This window comes from Salvelinus alpinus, chromosome 26 (assembly GCF_045679555.1).
Source record: "Salvelinus alpinus chromosome 26, SLU_Salpinus.1, whole genome shotgun sequence".
Taxonomy (NCBI): domain Eukaryota; kingdom Metazoa; phylum Chordata; class Actinopteri; order Salmoniformes; family Salmonidae; genus Salvelinus; species Salvelinus alpinus.
In genome coordinates, this window is record NC_092111.1 from 5,907,646 (window position 1) to 5,929,807 (window position 22,162).

General features: G+C 41.6%; 2 protein-coding genes and 1 non-coding gene across 4 annotated transcripts in view; 1 reads left to right on the forward strand and 2 right to left on the reverse strand.

Annotated features, from left to right (window-relative positions):
- On the forward strand, positions 1 to 14,606 carry LOC139554278 (uncharacterized). Of its 2 annotated transcripts, XM_071367048.1 has the most exons (8): positions 1 to 512; positions 3,215 to 3,370; positions 9,014 to 9,304; positions 9,498 to 9,741; positions 9,889 to 9,996; positions 10,191 to 10,439; positions 13,755 to 13,863; positions 13,966 to 14,606. In XM_071367048.1, the coding sequence occupies exons 1-4, from the start codon at positions 464 to 466 to the stop codon at positions 9,737 to 9,739; spliced, it is 738 nt and encodes a 245-aa protein (XP_071223149.1). In that variant the 5' UTR covers positions 1 to 463; the 3' UTR covers positions 9,740 to 9,741; positions 9,889 to 9,996; positions 10,191 to 10,439; positions 13,755 to 13,863; positions 13,966 to 14,606. The 2 variants fall into 2 exon arrangements, with proteins under 2 accessions (XP_071223149.1, XP_071223148.1); XM_071367047.1 differs by having other exon boundaries at positions 13,755 to 14,606.
- Positions 7,495 to 7,613, reverse strand: LOC139555410 (5S ribosomal RNA). The gene has a single exon (XR_011670993.1). It is a non-coding gene; the product is annotated as a 5S ribosomal RNA (ribosomal RNA).
- Positions 14,026 to 22,162, reverse strand: part of LOC139554273 (sialidase-1-like) — a 14,137-nt gene continuing 6,000 nt past the window's right edge. Inside the window, exons 4-6 of the mRNA XM_071367035.1 lie at positions 17,210 to 17,392; positions 16,534 to 16,753; positions 14,026 to 16,307 (exon numbers count right to left, since the gene is read on the reverse strand). Coding sequence (XP_071223136.1) covers positions 16,087 to 16,307; positions 16,534 to 16,753; positions 17,210 to 17,392 — 624 coding nt within the window. The 3' untranslated portion in view covers positions 14,026 to 16,086. The remainder of the gene's footprint in view (positions 16,308 to 16,533; positions 16,754 to 17,209; positions 17,393 to 22,162) is intronic.

The window sequence follows — 22,162 nt, forward strand, 5'->3', positions numbered from 1 at the left end:
CTCCTTCAACAACAACAGCTAGTCAGACACCTCGGTAGCTTTCTAGCAAACATAGCTACAACATTCACGCTCTTTACACTGTTTTGGTGTATATTAGTCGCTGTTTATTAAACACACTTCTGTTGTATGTACTTGTTGGCCCATTTAATTATATATTTACGTTGTTTGTCAGCTAGCTGGTTTGCTAAATTAGCTTAGAACTAGGCTAGTCGCTAATGCTAACATCTCCGACCATGAGTTCACTAAGCTACTCTCCTCCTGCTAAAGAAGAGGGTGTCTGCTGGACGGAGAAAGAGACTCTCGTGAAAGAGGAGGAAGAGGAAGATGTTACAATACAAAAACAAGTAGAGGGTGAGGCTGATACCTTGAAAGAAGAAGAGAAAGACGTTACAGTGAAGAGGAAGATGCGTTCAGAGTAAAAGAAGAGGAGGATGCAGTTTTTGGAGTGGAGGAGGAGGGGGAGATGACTGTCACATTGAAGGAAGAAGAGGTTGGAGATCTGTTTAACACCAGTAAGTACCGTCTCTGCAGTCGTTGAACCAATATGCAGTGAAGGGGTTCTACACTTTGTTGTTCTGTAGGAATGGCTGAAGCTACACTGTAACGTGTAGAACATCAAGAGTGGACCATCAACAAAACGTTAACAATTGATCAAATGCTTCCAATGACCATGCCTGAAATACTGTAGTCCTCAATATCTCCTATTAGATTAACCCAATATGTAGTCTTAAAAGGGGCAATCAGCAGTTGTTACATCCATTTTGGGACTTATACATTAATATGTACCCATTGTTTCCTTAAAAATTCACTTATAAATGCCTCATGAGCTTAGTTCAACTGTTGTACCCCATCAGAACCCAAAATACAGTGGGGAGAACAAGTATTTGATACACTGCCGATTTTGCAGGTTTTCCTACTTACAAAGCATGTAGAGGTCTGTAATTTTTATCATAGGTACACTTCAACTATGAGAGACGGAATCTAAAACAAAAATCCAGAAAATCACATTGTATGATTTTTAAGTAATTAAATTGCATTTTATTGCATGACATAAGTATTTGATACATCAGAAAAGCAGAACTTAATATTTGGTACAGAAACCTTTGTTTGCAATTACAGAGATCATACGTTTCCTGTAGTTCTTGACTAGGTTTGCACACACTGCAGCAGGGATTTTGGCCCACTCCTCCCTACAGATCTTCTCCAGATCCTTCAGGTTTCGGGGCTGTCGCTGGGCAATACGGACTTTCAGCTCCCTCCAAAGATTTTCTATTGGGTTCAGGTCTGGAGACTGGCTAGGCCACTCCAGGACCTTGAGATGCTTCTTACGGAGCCACTCCTTAGTTGCCATGGCTGTGTGCTTCGTGTCGTTGTCATGCTGGAAGACCCAGCCACGACCCATCTTCAATGCTCTTACTGAGGGAAGGAGGTTGTTGGCCAAGATCTCGCGATACATGGCCCCATCCATCCTCCCCTCAATACGGTGCAGTCGTCCTGTCCCCTTTGCAGAAAAGCATCCCCAAAGAATGATGTTTCCACCTCCATGCTTCACGGTTGGGATGGTGTTCTTGGGGTTGTACTCATACTTCTTCTTCCTCCAAACACGGCGAGTGGAGTTAGACCAAAAAGCTCTATTTTTGTCTCATCAGACCACATGACCTTCTCCCATTCCTCCTCTGGATCATCCAGATGGTCATTGGCAAACTTCAGACAGGCCTGGACATGCACTGGCTTAAGCAGGGGGACCTTGCGTGCGCTGCAGGATTTTAATCCATGGTTTTTTAATCCATGGTTTTCTTTGAGACTGTGGTCCCAGCTCTCTTCAGGTCATTGACCAGGTCCTGCCGTGTAGTTCTGGGCTGATCCCTCACCTTCCTCATGATCATTGATGCCCCACGAGGTGAAATCTTGCATGGAGCCCCAGACCGAGGGTGATTGACCGTCATCTTGAACTTCTTCCATTTTCTAATAATTGCGCCAACAGTTGTTTCCTTCTCACCAAGCTGCTTGCCTATTGTCCTGTAGCCCATCCCAGCCTTGTGCAGGTCTACAATTTTATCCCTGATGTCCTTACACAGCTCTCTGGTCTTGGCCATTGTGGAGAGGTTGGAATCTGTTTGATTGTGTGTGGACAGGTGTCTTTTATACAGGTAACGAGTTCAAACAGGTGCAGTTAATACAGGTAATGAGTGGAGAACAGGAGGGCTTCTTAAAGAAAAACTAACAGGTCTGTGAGAGCCGGAATTCTTACTGGTTGGTAGGTGATCAAATACTTATGTCATGCAATAAAATGCAAATTAATTATTTAAAAATCATACAATGTGATTTTCTGGATTTTTGTTTTAGATTCCGTCTCTCACAGTTGAAGTGTACCTATGATAAAAATTACAGACCTCTACATGCTTTGTAAGTAGGAAAACCTGCAAAATCGGCAGTGTATCAAATACTTGTTCTCCCCACTGTATAAGATTTTTTTTACTCCAATGTTTGTCAGTAAATTATAAACAAACACCGAATATCCTCAAAACATGGTTAAAACTATAATGTTGATATCATGGATGGTTACATTTCTCCAGCCCCATCCCTCAGCTTTTTACCGAAATGGGCAGGGAGTACGCTTTGTAATTGTTTCTACTGCTGATTGCTGCCTCCGTTACTCCTCAAGGTCCAAGGACTGTATGTTATTTTCAGAGGTAGACTGGCTCTGGCAGGTAAAATAGACAAATAATCCACATAAATATGAATCGATTCGCAATTGCGATACGTTTCTAGAAACATAAATTGCTGTACTTTCATATCACATCAAAATAATTTCACACAATACTTTCATATATTTTGCCACTAGTTATAATTTGTATAACTAGTAGTTTCCGCATTAGCATGGAGGAGTTTCTGCAACCAAATTGCGTGTGCATCGCCCTCATGCGCCAATTTTAGTAAACACAGAAAGGGGCCTATATTGGAGACCAAAAGTCATCTGGCACACTGCTTAGGATTTCAACTTTAATAACTTATTTCTAGCCTACAATCGTCGATGTTACTACTAATGTGAAAACAAGACTAAATATGGCTTGTTGCTCACTTGACTGTCTTAAGATAATTGTAACATTCATTACAGACCTCAATTGTTGTACAACATCATCTATCATGTTGGCATCACCTTTTACAGTGGATTTCTGTTGTTGTGGCCCTTTAACCATCTGTCTGACTTTAGGAGAGAGACATGACTACCGTGGATCCTCTGGGGAGTCTCTACAACATCATGAAGCTGACGAGGCAGGGAAGAGTCTCTCCACATCAGAGCACTTCAAGAAACACCAGCGGAGACCCACAGGAAAGAAATCTCACCGCTGCTCTGACTGTGGGAAAGGTTCCAAATCTTCATCAGCACTTAATATACACCAGCGAGTACACACAGGAGAGAAATCTCACCACTGTTTTGATTGTGGGAAGAGTTACTTAAGATCAAATTCACACTGGAGAGAAACCTTACAGCTGTGATCAATAAGGCAGTGTTGCTGATGAAGTGATGTAAGAACACCCCCTAGTGGACAAAAAGCTTACAACACCTGGTATTCCCAGGCTGTCTCCCATCCAAGTATTAACCAGGCCCGGCCCTGCTTAGCTTCCAAGATCTGACGAGATCAGGCGTACTTTTTACATTTTTATTATGAGAAACAGACAATAATACAGCGTTTCAATCATAATTAAAGGATTAACAATTCACCCTTTTACAAAATCAGAAAGAAAATACAATCATTTAACATTTAAATCACCCACTAAATCCAATTAATAATTAAACACAAGTTTTCCATTTGATAACATTCTAATACATGTACTCCCCCACACAAACTGTTTTTCAAAATTTCCTCCACCATATCTATGTATAATCTCTATATTATTCTCCAACATACTCTTAGAAAATACCTCCACACTCACACATTTCCCCTCATAATGACCCAAGTTCCTCCTTAATCTTACAGCATATCTTGCATGACTTAAAACATAATTAACCAAATTAAAATTCAAAACTTTACTCTTCCCATTAATACCAAAAAGAAAAAAATCTCCATTCCACCCCATTAAAAATCTCCTCCCCCCAATGTTTTACTAACAACCCTTTTAAAAACTCACGAAACCCTCTTAATCTACTGCATTCAATGAAAAGGTGCATAAAATGTTCCACCCCTACACACCAAATGTCACATTCCTTATTAATATCTCTATTGATTTGATGTAAAACCACATTAGTAAAAAATCCTATTATGTTTTACTCTAAAATCATTATCTTCACATTCTATGGAATTAAATCTTACATGAACATTCTTCCATATTGATTTCACATCCAAATCTACAAAAACCCTCGACCACACTTTCTCCGAAGCACGAACTTTTATCTCTTTTATAATACATTTACTATATACTGTTTTAACTTTCAAACCTGACAAATAATTTTTCGCTCAATTACTTTCATAAAATAAAACCGGTAAACCCCTAGCTCTCTTAACCACCTCTGTATTTATTAAAACCACCCACTCCTCAGGAATACACCCCAAAATGTAAATGAGTACACCCCAAAATGTAAATGAGTACACCCCAAAATGTAAATGAGTACACCCCAAAATGTAAATGAGTACACCCCAAAATGTAAATGAGTACACCCCAAAATGTTTTCTACAGTAGTTTTGCTTATTTCATCCTCCACCTCAACAACATTGTCATAAATAGCCTGTACAGGAAGAAACACCGGAATGACTTCATATACAATATCACAAACCTGTCTCATCCCAGCCCTCATAAAATATTTAGAAAACATTGTATTATTATACTTGATCTTTGGATTCAAAAAGATTGGCTGATTTAAAATATTTCCCAAAATGTTACAATCATAAGAAATGTGTGGTAAAAACTGACCCCAAGCCTCAAATACCTTTGTTTTACAAGGAAGTTTATTTCCCAACATTTCCTGTTTTACACACATTAATAAACCATTATCCCCGATCCTCCCAACCTCCTGCAAATACTTTTCCACCCGTAATCTAATTCCCCATATAAATACTTCCGAACCATTTTCACTCTTATCGCTATTTTCCTCACCTTTAGATCCACTAACTTCAGGCCCCCCTCCTCATAACCTGCAATCAAAGTTTTAAAAGCAATTTTCATCCCCTTCCCATCCCATTAAAAAATCAACTAAAATCAACTAAAATTCATTTTGGATAAAACTCATTCTGGCACGTCTAAAACATTCATGACGTAAATAAAAATGGACATCAAAGAATTTATGACAATTACCTTCCCCTTTAATTTGAACAACCTTCCCTTCCACATTTTTACAACCTTCCTAACTTTATTTATCACACCACTCCATGTCAAATCCCTAGCTTCCTTTTCTTTTACCCCTAAAAACACTCCTAACACCTTCAAATAATCTCTGACCTCTTTAAAAGGAAAATTCCCCTCATTAACCTTCCCAATATACATTACTACAGACTTATCCATATTCACTTTAGCTCCTGATGCTCTTCCATATACTTTAATACCTTCTATTACACTTTTTACACTGTCCTCATCTCTAACTGTTCTAGTTGTCATCTGCATATTGGTGAATCAAACTAAAAAAAACCTGTGGAGTCTGTACACAATTAATAAGACTATCCTTCTTAGGAAAAGCTGCTAACGGTTCAACTGATAAAACATACAATAAAGCAGATAAAGGACATCCCTGTCTTACCGATCTCTCAAGAGTAAAAGAATCAGTTAAAACCCCATTGCATTTCACCCTAATTTTTGCATTTGTATATAATAATCTAATCCACCCTATTATTTTATTACCAAAGCCAAATCTTTCCAAAACCCTAAACATAAAATCATGTTCTACCCCATCAAAAGCCTTATTTGAATTATGCTTAAAACAATACCCCCCATCTTACCCCCATTCATTTTGTGTATCTAATTGTCTCTAATTGTATTAATTGTGTCAGCTATATCCCTCCCAGGAACACTATAATTCTGTGTTGGTGCAATAATAATCGTGTAAAACTCTCTTCATCCTATTCGCAAAAATTTTGGCTAAAATCTTGTAATCCACATTTAATAAACTATTAGGCCTATAGTTTTCCAATTTGACCTTACTCCCTTTGTTTTTATATAAAATAGTTATCATCCCTGTCACCATCGATTCTGATACACAATCATTCTCCTCCATATAGTGATAAGCCTCCAATAAAATAGGTGCTAAAAGACTTTCATAGATTTTATAAAACTCTGCAATGATCCCATCTACACCAGGGCTCTTATTCACCTTCGGGATCTCCACTGCACCCCCAGAATCCGAAGCCAATGCCTCTCCAGGTGCTTCTCCCGCACACCACGCTAACCCCCCCCCCCCCCTCCACCAGGAACGCCCTCCAACTCCACATCGTCTAGGCTTGAACTGATATCCCCACCCTTGGATACCTCCTTTCCTACAGGACAAGGCCCCGTCTCTTCTTCATCCTCCGAATTCCTCTGGTCTTCTTCGTCCTCCATCTCTCCCTGGGACTGCTCCCCCATGCCGATCTCCTCCCCAGATTCCTCCACCACGACACCATCTCCGCTGAAGACCTGAGATGCCAAGCCATGAGCACCACCACCATGGGAACAGGAGCCCTGCACAACACTTCTCCCGCAACCAACACAACCGCGCTCTCTTCTCCCATTACACTCTCTTGCGTAATGCCCCTGCTCACCACACTTATGACAGGCAAAATCAGGGCACTCACGTAGCACGTGTCCTGGCTGAATACAAAGCCTGCAGACCATGACCTGATGATCGTGTATCACTCGGAAATACTCGGTCCCTTCCATCGTCTCAAAATTGGCCGAATATGGCAGCGAGCACACGGTGTCTGTCAATTAACAACGATGAGATTGCACTTCAAAACACCAAAAAGTCCAACAAAACAGTCTGGAGCAAACACTCAACCTCAGCGCAATCACCCACACCTGTGTCAATTACCAAACAGGAGGTGCGCACTCAGGCTGGTATGGCCGTAAGCGAGAGAACATCTCTTGGTGCACTATATAAAGTCAAAGTGAGTCTGATTAACAGCTGTTGCATTTTCACCAATTAGAAAAGCAGCTTCAACTTTGTGTCACTCAAAAAGTGGAAGAAATTGCATGTATTGTAGCCATCACTTTGTAGCACAGAGAGTTGGATGAAATACAAACAAACCTTGCTTACATTTCAAAGCGAGGGCACATATTTCAGCCTTGTGGGAAAAAAAGGACAAAGGGTTTTAACTCCACCATGGAAAACACACGGCCATCAGACACCAGTCCAGTTCCACTAACCATCATCAGACAACAAAAGGATCAATGATCCTATTAATAGGTCCAGGGATACTAGCCCATACAAGATGCATCTAGTCAAATAAACATTCAGTATCAAATCAATTCTACAAGGCAGTGTTGCTGATGAAATGATGCAAGAGCACCCCCTAGTGGACAAAAAGCTTACAGCACCTGGTATTCCCAGGTGGTCTCCCTTCCAAGTACTAACCAGGCCCGACCCTTCTTTGCTTCCGAGATCTGACGAGATCGGGAGTACTCAGGCTGGTATGGCCGTAAGCAAAAGCACATCTCTTGGTGCACTATATAAAGTCAAAGTGAGTCTGATTAATTAACCTCTCTAGGGTACGTGAGACATTAGCGTCCCACCTCTTCAACAGCCAGTGAAACTGCAGGGCGCCAAATTCAAAACAACAGAAATCACATAATTAAAATTCCTCAAACATACATTTATTTTACACCATTTTAAAGATACACTTGTTGTAAATCCAGCCACAGTGTCCGATTTCAAAAAGGCTTTACGACGAAAGCAAACCAAACGATTATGTTAGGTGAGTGCCTATTCACAGAATAACACAGCCATTTTTTCCAGGCAAAGAGAGGATTCACAAAAAGCAGAAATATAGATAAAATTAATCACTAACCTTTGATGATATTCATCAGATGACACTCATAGGACTTCATGTTACACAATACATGTATGTTTTGTTCGGTAAAGTCCATATTTATATCCAAAAATCTGAGTTTACATTGGCGCCTTACGTTCAGAAGTCACAAAACATCCTTTGATTTTGCAGAGAGCCACATCAATTTACAGGAATACTCATAATAAACATTGCTAAAAGATACAACTGTTATGCATGGAATTTTAGATGCACTTCTCGAGATGATAGGAACACTGGACAATTTTCAGCAACTTACAACCATGAAATACAGCTATAAACAAGGTCTAAAACATGTTTGATGCACTCCGTAAGAATTTATTTTAGATACTGTTTGTCTGAACCCTTGTCTATGTGTAAACTTTTATGTCACAGGTAGCTTTGATTTACCCAATCGGTCATTGGGGGATACTTGTTCTGAAGCCCAAAGTCACTGTAGGGCTAAATATTCCAATCTGGTGGAGATTTGCAGAACTCAAATCACTCAAATGTACAAGAAAAGGGCGATCTGTTTCGATTGAACACTTCCGTGACACCTGGGAATGGGCTGATGGGAAACCTCGGGATTCCGTTATTGGAATGATCTGGAGCTGAAGTTTATCTGAATAGATCAACATTACCCTGAAAAGAGATGGAATGACAGAAGCTGCATGTCACCAACTTATTTCATTTGTGTTGCTGGTAAATAACTTTTGAAAGTGATCTTTTAAAATGATTACCTACCTTTCATTTCAGGTAATATTTTACAAATATATTGCCTCAGACGCCTCAATTGATAATATACAGAACCAAAAAGTTGTGCATTCATATTTGACATAATATACAAGTCCAAAATGATTGGTACCCTTTATAAAGATAAGAAATAATACAAATAGTGAGCTATATTATATATTGTATACAATTTAGCTCATCTTTATCAAGGGTGTCAATTATTTTGGACCTGACAGTAACTATGTGTTAGGTGAAATACTACAGTATCATAGACCACTGCCCCAAAAAATCATATTTCTGTTTTTCAGCAGATGGCTGTTACAATCTCAGTAGTATTACAAAGACATGGTACGAAGCCAAAGACTTATGCACTTTAGTCACTATAAACAACAGATCTCACATGGATGACATTTACAACAAGGTAAAAGGCTCTAGTAAGGAATCAGCTTGGATTGTCTTGAGGAACGGGACTGAGGGTAAGAGTGGAGCGCGCTCAAGGAAATGGACAGGTGGGCCTGTGTGTGTCAGCATGGACCGCAATGGAACATGGGAAGAGAGAGACTGTGGGGACAATCAAATCTTCATATGTTATAACAAAGGTAACAAACGCTGAGATAATTCCATATGTACTGTATGTGTTAGTAATTTGGTGAAACATTTAAGTGAATCCTCCTGAGAGAGTGGGAGGGGGGACAAAAAGGAATGGAAAAGTTTATATTTGTGTAACGGTGTTGCTTCCGTCCAGTGCAGTCTATAGATTTTAACCTTCAAATATAACAACAACCATTGCAGATCTCCACAACCTTTCATTGGTTGAAGAGAAGAAGAACTGGACAGAGGCTTTGAAGCACTGTCATCTCAGCCACGCAGACCTAGCCAGCGTGATGAGTGACGCATACAATGACAAGATACTGGAGAAGCTGAGGAATACCAGTGAAGTTGCAGTGTGGATCGGCCTTCACCATCAACCATGGAGACGGTCAAATCTCCAGCCACTGTCTTCCAACCTGAATTCGAGAGCTACTGACCACTGAAAGTGAGTTACTGAACAAAATGGGGCAGTCGATTCAACATGGGTGTCATTCCGGTTCACCCTTGATTGTTTTATTCAATGCCTCAATAATGAACTAATATGATTCACGTGATCTGAATTATATTTTTCTTTCCTTTTTTAAATGTATAGCAAAGGAGGACTGTGTTGAAGCTGAAATGAGTAATGGTCAACTGCTGCTGCCCTTGAAATGGACCCCAGTTGACTGAAAAGTCAAGAAACCATTCCACTGCTATTTTGGTATGTAAACAACTTCCCTATTCATGGAAATTATAGCAAAACCCCCTCCACCATTGCTTGAACTTTGCTTGCTGAAAACCATCAGTTGTTAACAATGTTCCTGGCTTTTTCTGTAGTTTCTTCTCATCTCTGCTTTCTCAATTCTCTCATCGCCCTTCTCCCATGCTCCCTTGTCCCCTACTTCACCTCCTTAGTCACTCGGAAACTGACTCTGGTTCTGAAGCAGATGCCATGGACTAATGCACTAAAGCACTGTGTCACTATTGGGCATCCACCCTCTCACCTGGCCTCCTTCCACTCTGACGCTGAGGCCTTCTATGCCATGGAGAAAGTCCAGAACAGCTCCTCGGACTGGGTGTGGGTCGGGCTGAGGCAGAGCCAGCTGTGGGGGTTCTGGCTGTGGGGAAATTAAGAGGCACTGGACTACCAGAACTGGAGAAAAAGTGAGTGGAGGAGAGGGGTTGAGAGAGAGAGATTAAAGTAGAAAGTAATACAGGTTACGTGTATTCATTTGTGCTTGTTAGGTAAACACACTATTATTGCAAAAAAACTGTGGTGGAAAAAGTACCCATTTGTCATTCTTGAGTAAAAGTAAAGATACCTTCATAGAAAATGGCTCAAGTAAAAGTCTCCCAGTAAAATACTACATCTAAAAGTATTTGGTTTTAAATATACTTAAGTATCAAAAGTACAAGTAAAAGTATAATCATTTCAAATTCCTTATATTAAGCAAACCAGACATCATTTAATTTTTTTATTTATTTATGGATAGCCAGGGGCACACTCCAACACTCATTACAAATGAAGCATGTGAGTCTGCCAGATCAGAGGCAGTAGGAATGACCAGGGATGTTCTCCTAATAAGTGTGTGAATTGGACCATTTCCCTGTCCTGCTAAGTATTCAAAATGTAATGAGTACTTTTGGGTGTCAGGGAAAATTTATGGAGTAAAAATTACATAATTTTCTTTAGGAATGTAGTGAAGTAAAAGTAAAAGTTGTCAAAAAATAAATAGTAAAGATACCCCAAAAAACTACTTAAGTAGAACTTTCAAGTATTTTTACTTAAGTACTTTACACCATGATAGGTGAGAATTATCTGTTAAGTGAATGATTAGAATATTCCGCCCTGAAACATATAATTGTATGGAATTGATTAGAATGTATAAAATCATAATCAATAAATGTGTAGTCCTAGTCAGAATTAGGGTAAAGACAATATGCTTTATGGTATTTTAAACACAGACTGTCTGAGCTTGGTGCCGACCTGACTAGAGATTTGGGAGAGAACAGGGAGTACGTGTCAAGGACAAGGTCACTGATCTCTGTCGGCTGGGTAGCAGGACATGTGTGTGCGTCTGTTTGTGTGTATGCGTCTGTTTGTGTGTATGTGTGTGCGTATGGTTGTGTGAATGTGTGGGCGTGAGAAGTCAGTATAAAATGTATTGTTTTTTATTCTTGACTTTAGAACGTTCTCTGAATAAACTGTACTAACCTTTTGTATAAGCTGAGTCTTTGACTAATTATTATTATACCCATGGTCTTACAAACCTCGGGAATTGGTCAGAGCTATTGATTGGTTGTTATTATCATTGGGATTGGAAATTCTCTTATCACACCACTGCAAAAAATATATACAGTCGTATGAAAAAGTTTGGGCACCCCTCTGAGGCTGCATAATAATTTAATCTGTCGTCACAGAAAATGATCACAGTGGCATGCCATTCATTTTCTAATAAAAGTTGAGTACTGGGTTATTGTCCAGACAATGATTTTTAGTGTAGCAATATTAAGTTGTATGAAATTAAATCAGATGTGAAAAATAGGCTATGCAAAAATGTGGGCACCCTTGTCATTCTGTTGATTTGAATACCTGTAACTACTTAGCACTGATTAATTGGAACACACAATTGGTTTGGTGAGCTCATTAAGCCTTGAACTTCATAGACAAGTGCATACAATCATGAGAAAAAGGTATTTAAGGTGGCCAATTGCAAGTTGTTGTTCTCTTTGACTCTCCTCTGAAGAGTGGCAACATGGGGGCCTCAAAACAACTCTCAAATGACCTGAAAACAAAGATTGTTCAACATTATGGTTGAGGAAGGCTACAAAAAGCTATCGCAGAGATTTAAGCTGTCAGTGTCCACTGTGAGGAACATAGTGAGGAAATGGAAGACCACAGGCACAGTTCTTGTTAAGGCCAGAAGTGGCAGGCCAAGTAAAATATCGGAGAGGCAAAGGCGAAGGATGGTGAGAACGGTCAAAAACAGCCCACAGACCACCTCCAAAGACCTACAACATCATCTTCCTGCAGATGGTGTCACTGTGCATCGTTCAACAATTCAGCGCACTTTGCACAAGGAGAAGCTGTATGGGAGAGTGATGCGGAAGAAGCCTTTTCTGCACACACGCCACAAACAGTCGCTTGAGGTATGCAAACGCACATTTGGACAAGCCAGCTTCATTTTGGAATAAGGTGCTGTGGATGAAACAAAGATTGAGTTATTTGGTCATAACAAGGGACGTTATGCATGGCGGCAAAAGAACACAGCGTTCCAAGAAAAACACTTGCTACCCACAGTCAAATTTGGTGGGGGTTCCATCATGCTGTGGGGCTGTGTGGCCAGTGCCGGTACTGGGAATCTTGTTAAAGTTGAGGATCGCATGGATTCCACTCAATATCAGCAGATTCTTGGGAATAATGTTGAAGAATCAGTCACAAAGTTGAAGTTACGCCGGCACTGGATATTTCAACAAGACAACGACCCAAAACACTGCTCAAAATCTACCCGGGCATTTATGCAGAGGAACAAGTACAATGTTCTGGAATGGCCATCCAAGTCCCCAGACCTGAATATCATTGAGAATCTGTGGGATGATTAAGCGGGCTGTCCATGCTCGGCAACCATCAAACCTAACTGAACTGGAGATGTTTTGTAAGGAGGAACGGTCCAAAATACCTTCATCCAGAATCCAGACACTCGTTAGAGGCTATGGGAAGCGTCTAGAGGCTGTTATTTTAGCAAAAGGAGGCTCTACTAAATATTGATGTGATTTTTCTATTGGGGTGCCCAAATTTATGCACCCGTCTAATTTTGTTTCGATGCATATTGCACATTTTCTGTTAATCCAATAAACCTCATTTCACTACTGAAATATTACTGTGTCCATCAGTTATTTGATAGATCAAAATGAAATTGCTGATCCAAACACCCAATTATTTATAAATGGAAATCATGGAAATTGTCAGGGGTGCCCAAACTTTTTCATACGACTGTATATTTTGGGTTGGGAAGTGTTTCTATGCTAGCTCTGTAATTCACCACATACTTAAGTCTGAGATTGTCACCATAAACGACTTCAATAATGGCAAAGGGCATGAGTGGCGTTGTACAAAACAAAGTCAGCAGCGATTGGATTGTCTCTAACAAATCAGTGTCAAAGCCAATGACACATGTTCTAACTGCCGCTTTACCCAAATGTGTTCTGGCTCTGGTCCAACCCATCAGTCTCTGGACCAATCAGACAGCCCCGAATGGGTTCGCATTCAGTGAAGGGTCGGGGAGGTACTGAGCCAGACTCATTGGGAGAAGAAACTAACATAAGTGGGCGTACCATTTGGCCAGTGCAAGGATTCTGGGTAGCCAGGCAAGGTCTATACACTATATGAATGCAGTTTGATGTGGGTTACTTTAGACCAGTGTGATATGGCAGACGTTAGACACACAACTAAGTACCACTACAACTCTTTGTTTCCAGGTTCAGGTCCCGAGCCTCCTCTCTCACAACTGTGAAGCCATGAATAAAAGAACAGGGAAATGGGCTGACAATGACTGTGCGGAAAAACTAAACTTCCTCTGCTACACAGGTACTGTACTGTGACCTACTGTGTTCCAATAATCCATCAGGCAAAATGTGTTGCATGTATGCTAAATGAATTGACAATGTCTGTTTCTTCCCATTTCATTAGACTCCCACACTTAACCATCATCTTCTACTAAGGCTATATGAATGCAAGAGTAATTTACAGTGTGTTTTACTGTTTCTTTAATGTCTGATTTGTGGTAAATGATTGACGCAATCATGGTAGTGTCAGGGTCGGGTAGTGCCGTCCAGGACTACATACACACCTGGAGGGAGCGGTTCACATCCCCGTTCTTCCACCCACTTTCTGTGCTATATCCTTCTCATCTATCGAATCAACTTCAGAAAATACGATGCAATCAAGGTGAAAATAATTTCCCGTTCATTGTGGTTAATTTTCAAAGAAGTTGTTTCATGCCTATGAATGCATTTGAAGCACTGCCAAATGTATATAGTATCTTCAATAATTATGAATTTTGTTCCCTCACCATTATAAATTTGGCTTTAATGCCTAACACATACTACATTTTAGAAGACACACTGATTCTACTATAAGATTCTGGCAACATTGTCATAAAGAAAAATAATTGATATATTACTTCTATGAGTGTGACAAACAAAATAGCTGTTATAAGGATATTTGCATTATTCTCTTTTCTAACCTTCTCTTCATCTTAAATGTACACTGTAAGACAAAATGTATGTGTATGGATTTCTTTGTTCCAAAAGCTCCATTGAAGCTTGTGTTCACCCACACAGCATGAAACAGGGCTTGGCTAACACATTTTTTTCCCTTCAGATTTATACTTTTCAGGGAAGTACAGGACACTTTACATTATCTACAGACCCAGGGGATATCCCAAAACATTACAAGAGGCTTAATACAATTGTAATATCTGGAACGATTTTAACAGTATGTTTCCACACACTGTGGTTCAATTGCTGCTTTTAAAGAAGCTCAGTTCTCATCTTTTTCCACTAATTGTACAGTATCGAAAACGTACATCCATAATATTTTTAATAATAGGCTTTCAACTGATAGCACAAAATGGGTGAATGAAATGACAGAACCATGGCGCCATGCCTCGTAAAAACAACATCAAGTTGATGGTATTCAAACTACGCATGTCATATTCATCTGAGATATTGTAGTGGACACAAGTCAATCATTTTACGAGTCCATTCACGCACATAAAACGGTCTCATCATACAAACATCTCTCACGTCAAAAGTTGGCAAGAACCACCCTTCAAAAAAAAGGAAAACATAGAAATGCCTTGACATTCTGAAAGTGCAACCATTCTGTTATGGACTGCGAGGCAGAGGGCTAGGAGCTGCATTAAAATGTCTCTAAATCTGTATTTTTTACCTTTTTTCAAGTTTTTTGCCATATTGAAATAGCAGTTACAAGTCTTTCCCAATATTTTTATGGCTCGGTGACACATAACCCTCTAAACATTTTCCTTCCACCCGTCTCTTTTATTTTGTGATGTGGGGGGGAGCCTCAACAGAAAGGAAGTGTAGCTACACCAACATCCCACCAATCATTACAGACTATCATAGCTTCAGTAAAGGACAGGACACCTGTGCTTGGGCCATACTAATAACATGTATATTAGGCACCAAATGGAGGAAAACAAACTAAAACAGGGAGGGACTAGCTGAACTTTCCATTTCCTGTTGCAGAATGTCTTGCTACGGTGTGCCCTAATGAAACCAACCCTGATGTATTTAAAAGCCCACCTTAGGATAAAGTGGCACACAACTGTCATTATTGGTCCAATAAAACAGAGGAGTGGTTTGTATGTCTCCCTCCACCTATCAAAACAAAGTGGTGCTGCAAAGTCCCATGAGTCATCCGTCCTGAGAATATCTTCAACATCCTCTTCCCTTTCCCTCCCCAGCTGGAGGTAGAACCTGCTCCTAACCACAGAACTTGGATAAAAAAATCTCCATCCTAACCATAACCACTTTTAACCGGATAAAAATATCAGGGCCTGTATTCAAAAAGTGTCTGATTAAAAGTGCTGATCTAAGACCAGGTCCCTGTCTATATAATCTAATTTTCATTATGATTTTCATTCATTATGATCTAAAAAAGGCAAAACTGATGCTAGTTCAGCACTCCGAGACACTTTGAGAACACAGACCCTGACCCTGGACCAGTGATTAGAGGCAGACTCTACCTAGTTCCCCCCCCATCCCCCCTCCCCCCAGCCTTATTCTACTACCATCCACCGTAGAGGTGGATCTTGGCGAAGGAGATGGTCTCATCGTAGTCTTTGTGGCCTTTCTCGTAGATGACATAGATGAACTTCCTGTCCTCAGCGCTGCCGCTCGTAAGTGACGTCATGCAGGAGTAGCCGCTTGGGCCCGCCCAGATCTGGACAGTGTTCTTCTCCCACGACGTGCCATTGGTCAGAGACCAGCGCAGGGTTAGATTGATCCCTGGCAGAAAGGAAGGAGAGAGAGGAGAGAAAGAAAGCAAGAGGGACAGAAAGGTTGAGGGAAGTTAAGACAAAATATATGAAATAAAATGTACATATTTATTAATAAAATAACATTAAAAAATGTAAAAAATTAAATTTACATTTTTATCTCACCACTAACCCCCTGTCCAACCCACTCTATCTACCAGAGGGCCCCATCCCCACCCCTTTCCCATAGTCCTTACTGTGGTTACTGTCAGCTGGGTTGGTGAAGTACATCACGCCCTCCTTCTGCAGCGCCCCTGCTGCTACCGTTGGGTCTATCAGGATGGAGTCAAACACCAGCTGCTCCAAAGGTAGAGTCTCGCCCCCGTCCAGGCTGCGCACCACCATGCGGCAGCGGCAGTGGTAGTTGTTCTGGTTGCGCACGTTGATGACAATGCTACCGTCCTCCATCTCGACAGGCTACAGAGGGGGGGGGGGGGGGGGGGGGGGGAGGGGGGGGGGAGAGGCAGAGAGGAGTTAGTTCCTCAATCAGAGGTCAGCCTGATTATTGGCTTTTAACAGAAAGCCAATTGTGTTTCTCAAGCACTTCTCATCAAGGGATACTAATAGTTGTTAGTCAAATGAATCAAGTTAAGTTGTCCTACAAGGATTAACTACTGTATCTTTCCAATCTCTGATACAAAAAAGTAGAGGAACTGCATTGTAGATCAGTATACATCACTATTGAACAAAACCAGAACAAAAGCATCGGACTAGTAAAACTACAGACTAGTAAAACTACAGACTAGTAAAACTACAGACTAGTAAAACTACAGACTAGTAAAACTCAAGGGTTGCCTAATAACTATATGGGTATTGTACTGTGTGGCATCGTTTCCTGTCCTTTCTACCTATTCCCTCCCTGGTTAGCTTTACCTGGCACTCGTCTGGGTTGAAGTCCAGGGCTTGTTTGGGCTGGTTGTAGGGGATGCTCTTCAGCGCGGCGCCATTCTTCCAGTTTCGCCCGTGGTCGTCACTCAGAATGCAGAAGACCCCGTCACCCTCCAGTGTGCCATGTCCACACACCACCAGACGCCCCTTGGCAGGAGGGTAATGCTTCTGCAAGAGAGGACATGGAGACAGTCAAAAAAAAATAGTGTACTCCATCAAAGCACAACAGTTCAAATCGAAACAACTGACCTCGGTGCATTGACCCGAAGACTTATTACTGAGGTTTATTACACACAATATAAGGGTTAGGGATGATAGAAATTGGGCTCATAAAAGGAAAGAACATCCAGAATGACTAGCTAAATACTGCTGTGTCCAAATACACAGGCAGGTTAACAACACTAAAGAACTGCAGAGGTATTGAAAAAGAGAGAGAAGCTCATCACGAGAGAAATGACTCAAACTTACTGACAACACAAAAGTAGGCTACGTCAGCAATGGTATCACGAGGAAGGAAATGTAAGGAGCTGTCTTCTCATATAAGGGTAGAGATGACAAACAAATAAAGCGGGGGGAATTATATGAAATGCAGGGGTGAAAGACGGAACGGTACGGAGTACCAGCATAATAAATGTGGGGGTACGCCATACCGGTAAAACGTGAGCCTATCACAATAGTTAAAACATAGATTAAGAAAACTGTAGGTTATTTCACCATTTATCATTACCGCATTTCAGTCGCATGAAAAATGAGCAGAGACTTGAACTTGTGGAATACAAGTTTTTTTGTTCTGTTTTAAGTTAATGTCACATGCACAGTGAAATTTCTTTCTTGCAAGCTCTAACCACAACAATCCAGTAATCAATAACGTAATGTACTGTAATGTAATACTAAAAATAAAAGTAAAACAAAAACAAAAAACACAATAAATAAAAATAAGAACATGATAAAGTAAGCATACTATATACACAGGTTCAGTTCCAGTACCATATTTACAATGTGTAGGGATACTGTATCGATAGAGGTGTGTATAGGGGTAAGGTGTGTATAGGGGTAAGGTGACTAGGCATCAGGATGATGATGATGATGATGATGTGGGTGTAGAGTCAGTATAAATGTATGTGCGTCTGAGCAAATAATGGAATGAGTGCATGTACACTACCGTTCAAAAGTTTGGGGTCATTTAGAAATGTCCTTGTTTTTGAAAGAAAACCACATTTGTCCGTGAAAAGAACATCAAATTGATCAGAAATACAGTGTAGACATTTTTTTATGGAATATCTATATAAGCGTACCGAGGCCCATTATCAGCAACCATCACTCCTGTGTTCCAATGGCACGTTGTGTTAGCTAATCCAAATGTATCATTTTAAAAGTCTAATTGATAATTAGAAAACCCTTTTGGAATTATGTTAGCACAGCTGAAAACTGTTGTTCTGATTAAAGTAATAAAACTAATAAAACATTTTCCTCTTCTGTCTCTGCTGCTAAAGCCACTTTCTACCACTCTAAATTCCAAGCATCTGCCTCTAACCCTAGGAAGCTCTTTGCCACCTTCTCCTCCCTCCTGAATCCTCCTCCCTCTCTGCAGATGACTTCGTCAACCATTTTGAAAAGAAGGTCGACGACATCCGATCCTCGTTTGCTAAGTCAAACGACACCGCTGGTTCTGCTCACACTGCCCTACCCTGTGCTCTGACCTCTTTCTCCCCTCTCTCTCCAGATGAAATCTCGCGTCTTGTGACGGCCGGCCGCCCAACAACCTGCCCGCTTGACCCTATCCCCTCCTCTCTTCTCCAGACCATTTCCGGAGACCTTCTCCCTTACCTCACCTCGCTCATCAACTCATCCTTGACCGCTGGCTACGTCCCTTCCGTCTTCAAGAGAGCGAGAGTTGCACCCCTGCTGAAAAAACCTACACTCGATCCCTCCGATGTCAACAACTACAGACCAGTATCCCTTCTTTCTTTTCTCTCAAAAACTCTCGAACGTGCCGTCCTTGGCCAGCTCTCCCGCTATCTCTCTCAGAATGACCTTCTTGATCCAAATCAGTCAGGTTTCAAGACTAGTCATTCAACTGAGACTGCTCTTCTCTGTATCACGGAGGCGCTCCGCACTGCTAAAGCTAACTCTCTCTCCTCTGCTCTCATCCTCCTAGACCTATCGGCTGCCTTCGATACTGTGAACCATCAGATCCTCCTCTCCACCCTCTCCGAGTTGGGCATCTCCGGCGCGGCCCACGCTTGGATTGCGTCCTACCTGACAGGTCGCTCCTACCAGGTGGCGTGGCGAGAATCTGTCTCCTCACCACGTGCTCTCACCACTGGTGTCCCCCAGGGCTCTGTTCTAGGCCCTCTCCTATTCTCGCTATACACCAAGTCACTTGGCTCTGTCATAACCTCACATGGTCTCTCCTATCATTGCTATGCAGACGACACACAATTAATCTTCTCCTTTCCCCCTTCTGATGACCAGGTGGCGAATCGCATCTCTGCATGTCTGGCAGACATATCAGTGTGGATGACGGACCACCACCTCAAGCTGAACCTCGGCAAGACGGAGCTGCTCTTCCTCCCGGGGAAGGACTGCCCGTTCCATGATCTCGCCATCACGGTTGACAACTCCATTGTGTCCTCCTCCCAGAGCGCTAAGAACCTTGGCGTGATCCTGGACAACACCCTGTCGTTCTCAACTAACATCAAGGCGGTGGCCCGTTCCTGTAGGTTCATGCTCTACAACATCCGCAGAGTACGACCCTGCCTCACACAGGAAGCGGCGCAGGTCCTAATCCAGGCACTTGTCATCTCCCGTCTGGATTACTGCAACTCGCTGTTGGCTGGGCTCCCTGCCTGTGCCATTAAACCCCTACAACTCATCCAGAACGCCGCAGCCCGTCTGGTGTTCAACCTTCCCAAGTTCTCTCACGTCACCCCGCTCCTCCGCTCTCTCCACTGGCTTCCAGTTGAAGCTCGCATCCGCTACAAGACCATGGTGCTTGCCTACGGAGCTGTGAGGGGAACGGCACCTCAGTACCTTCAGGCTCTGATCAGGCCCTACACCCAAACAAGGGCACTGCGTTCATACACCTCTGGCCTGCTCGCCTCCCTACCACTGAGGAAGCACAGTTCCCGCTCAGCCCAGTCAAAACTGTTCGCTGCTCTGGCACCCCAATGGTGGAACAAACTCCCTCACGACGCCAGGACAGCGGAGTCAATCACCACCTTCCGGAGACACCTGAAACCCCACCTCTTCAAGGAATACCTAGGATAGGATAAAGTAATCCTTCTGACCCCCCCCCCCCCCTTAAAAGATTTAGATGCACTATTGTAAAGTGGTTGTTCCACTGGATGTCATAAGGTGAATGCACCAATTTGTAAGTCGCTCTGGATAAGAGCGTCTGCTAAATGACTTAAATGTAATGTAAATGTAGTTAGTCAACTAGTCTATCTGGAGCATCAGCATTTGTAGCTTCGATTACAGGCTCAAAATATCCAGAAACAAATGACGAGTTTCAGAAAAGTTAAGTCTATTCTTGTTCTGAGAAATGAAGGCTATTCCATGCGAGAAACTGCCAAGAAACTGAAGCTCTCGTATCACGCTGTGTATTACTCCCTTCACAGAACAGAGCAAACTGAAGAGTGTGAGGCCGCAGTGCACAACTGAGCAAGAGGACAAGTACATTAGTGTTTAGTTTGAGAAACATTCGCCTCAAGTCCTCAACAGGCAGCTTAATTAAATAGTACCTGCAAAACACCAGTCTCAACGTCAACAGTGAAGAGGCGACTCCAGGATTCTGGCCTTCCAGGTTCTTTTGCCCATCTTAATATTTTTAATTGCCAGTCTAAGATATGGCTTTTTCTTTGCAACTCTGCCTAGAAGGCCAGCATCCCGGAGTCGCCTCTTCATTGTTGACGTTGAGACTGGTGTTTTGCGGGTACTATTTAATTAAGCTGCCAGTTGAGGACTTGTGAGGCGTCTATTTCTCAAACTAGACACTATTGTACTGGTCCTCTTGCTCAGTTGTGGAATAGCCTTCATTTCTCAGAACAAGAATAGACTGACGAGTTTCATTAGAAAGTTCATTGTTTCATTGAGCCTGTAATCGAACGCACAAATGCTGATGCTCCAGATATTCAACTAGTCTAATGAAGGCCAGTTTTATTGCTTCTTTAAAATCAGCAATACAGTTTTCCACTGTGCTAACATGATTGCAAAAGGGTTTTCTGTTGATCAATTACCCATTTAAAATTATAACGATTAGCTAACACAATGTGCCATTGGAACACAGGAGTGATGATTGCTGATAATGGGCCTCTGTACACCTATGTAGATATTCCAGCTACAATAGTCATTTACAACATTAACAATGTCTACACTGTATTTCTGATCAATTTGATGTTCTTTTAAAAATGGACAAATGTGCTTTCCTTTCAAAAACATGGACATTTCTAAGTGACCCCAAACTTTTGAACGGTAGTGCACGTGTGTTGGAGTATCAATGTGCATAATGTGTAGGGCCCCGTGAGTGTGCATAGAGACAGTAAAGATAAGAAAAAATACAAAGGTCAACTCAGGTACTCTGTTTGGCCATTTTGTTAGTTCTTTAGTTAGCTATTCAGCAGTCTTATGGCATGGGGATAGAAGCTGTTCTGGAGCCTGTTGGTGTAAGACTTGTGAGTCTTTAAAGATTTAACCAATACGCGGTGTGGTTCAACAATAACAAACATTTTTCGAAGGCAGAGATTAGTGGCCGAGACTTGTGCAGGCCTAATGAATGACATAACACTTTTTGGTGTTCTGTAAGTGATGACTCTTTGCATTATCAAATGGCACTGTATGGATGCCAGAATTATTCAAATTGTTATCGGAGTAGCCTAATGGTTGGAATAGTAACTGAAGTCTGGAAACGGTCTGTAAGACTATTATAAAATGTTAACT

Excerpts from the sequence above, each read along its gene's own strand:
- LOC139554278 (XM_071367047.1), top strand. The coding sequence starts at position 464 with ATGACTGTCACATTGAAGGAAGAAGAGGTTGGAGATCTGTTTAACACC. Across the intron at positions 513-3,214 it reads TGGAGATCTGTTTAACACCA|GAGAGAGACATGACTACCGT; the intron begins GTAAGTACCGTC and ends GTCTGACTTTAG. Across the intron at positions 3,371-9,013 it reads CTGCTCTGACTGTGGGAAAG|CAGATGGCTGTTACAATCTC; the intron begins GTTCCAAATCTT and ends TCTGTTTTTCAG.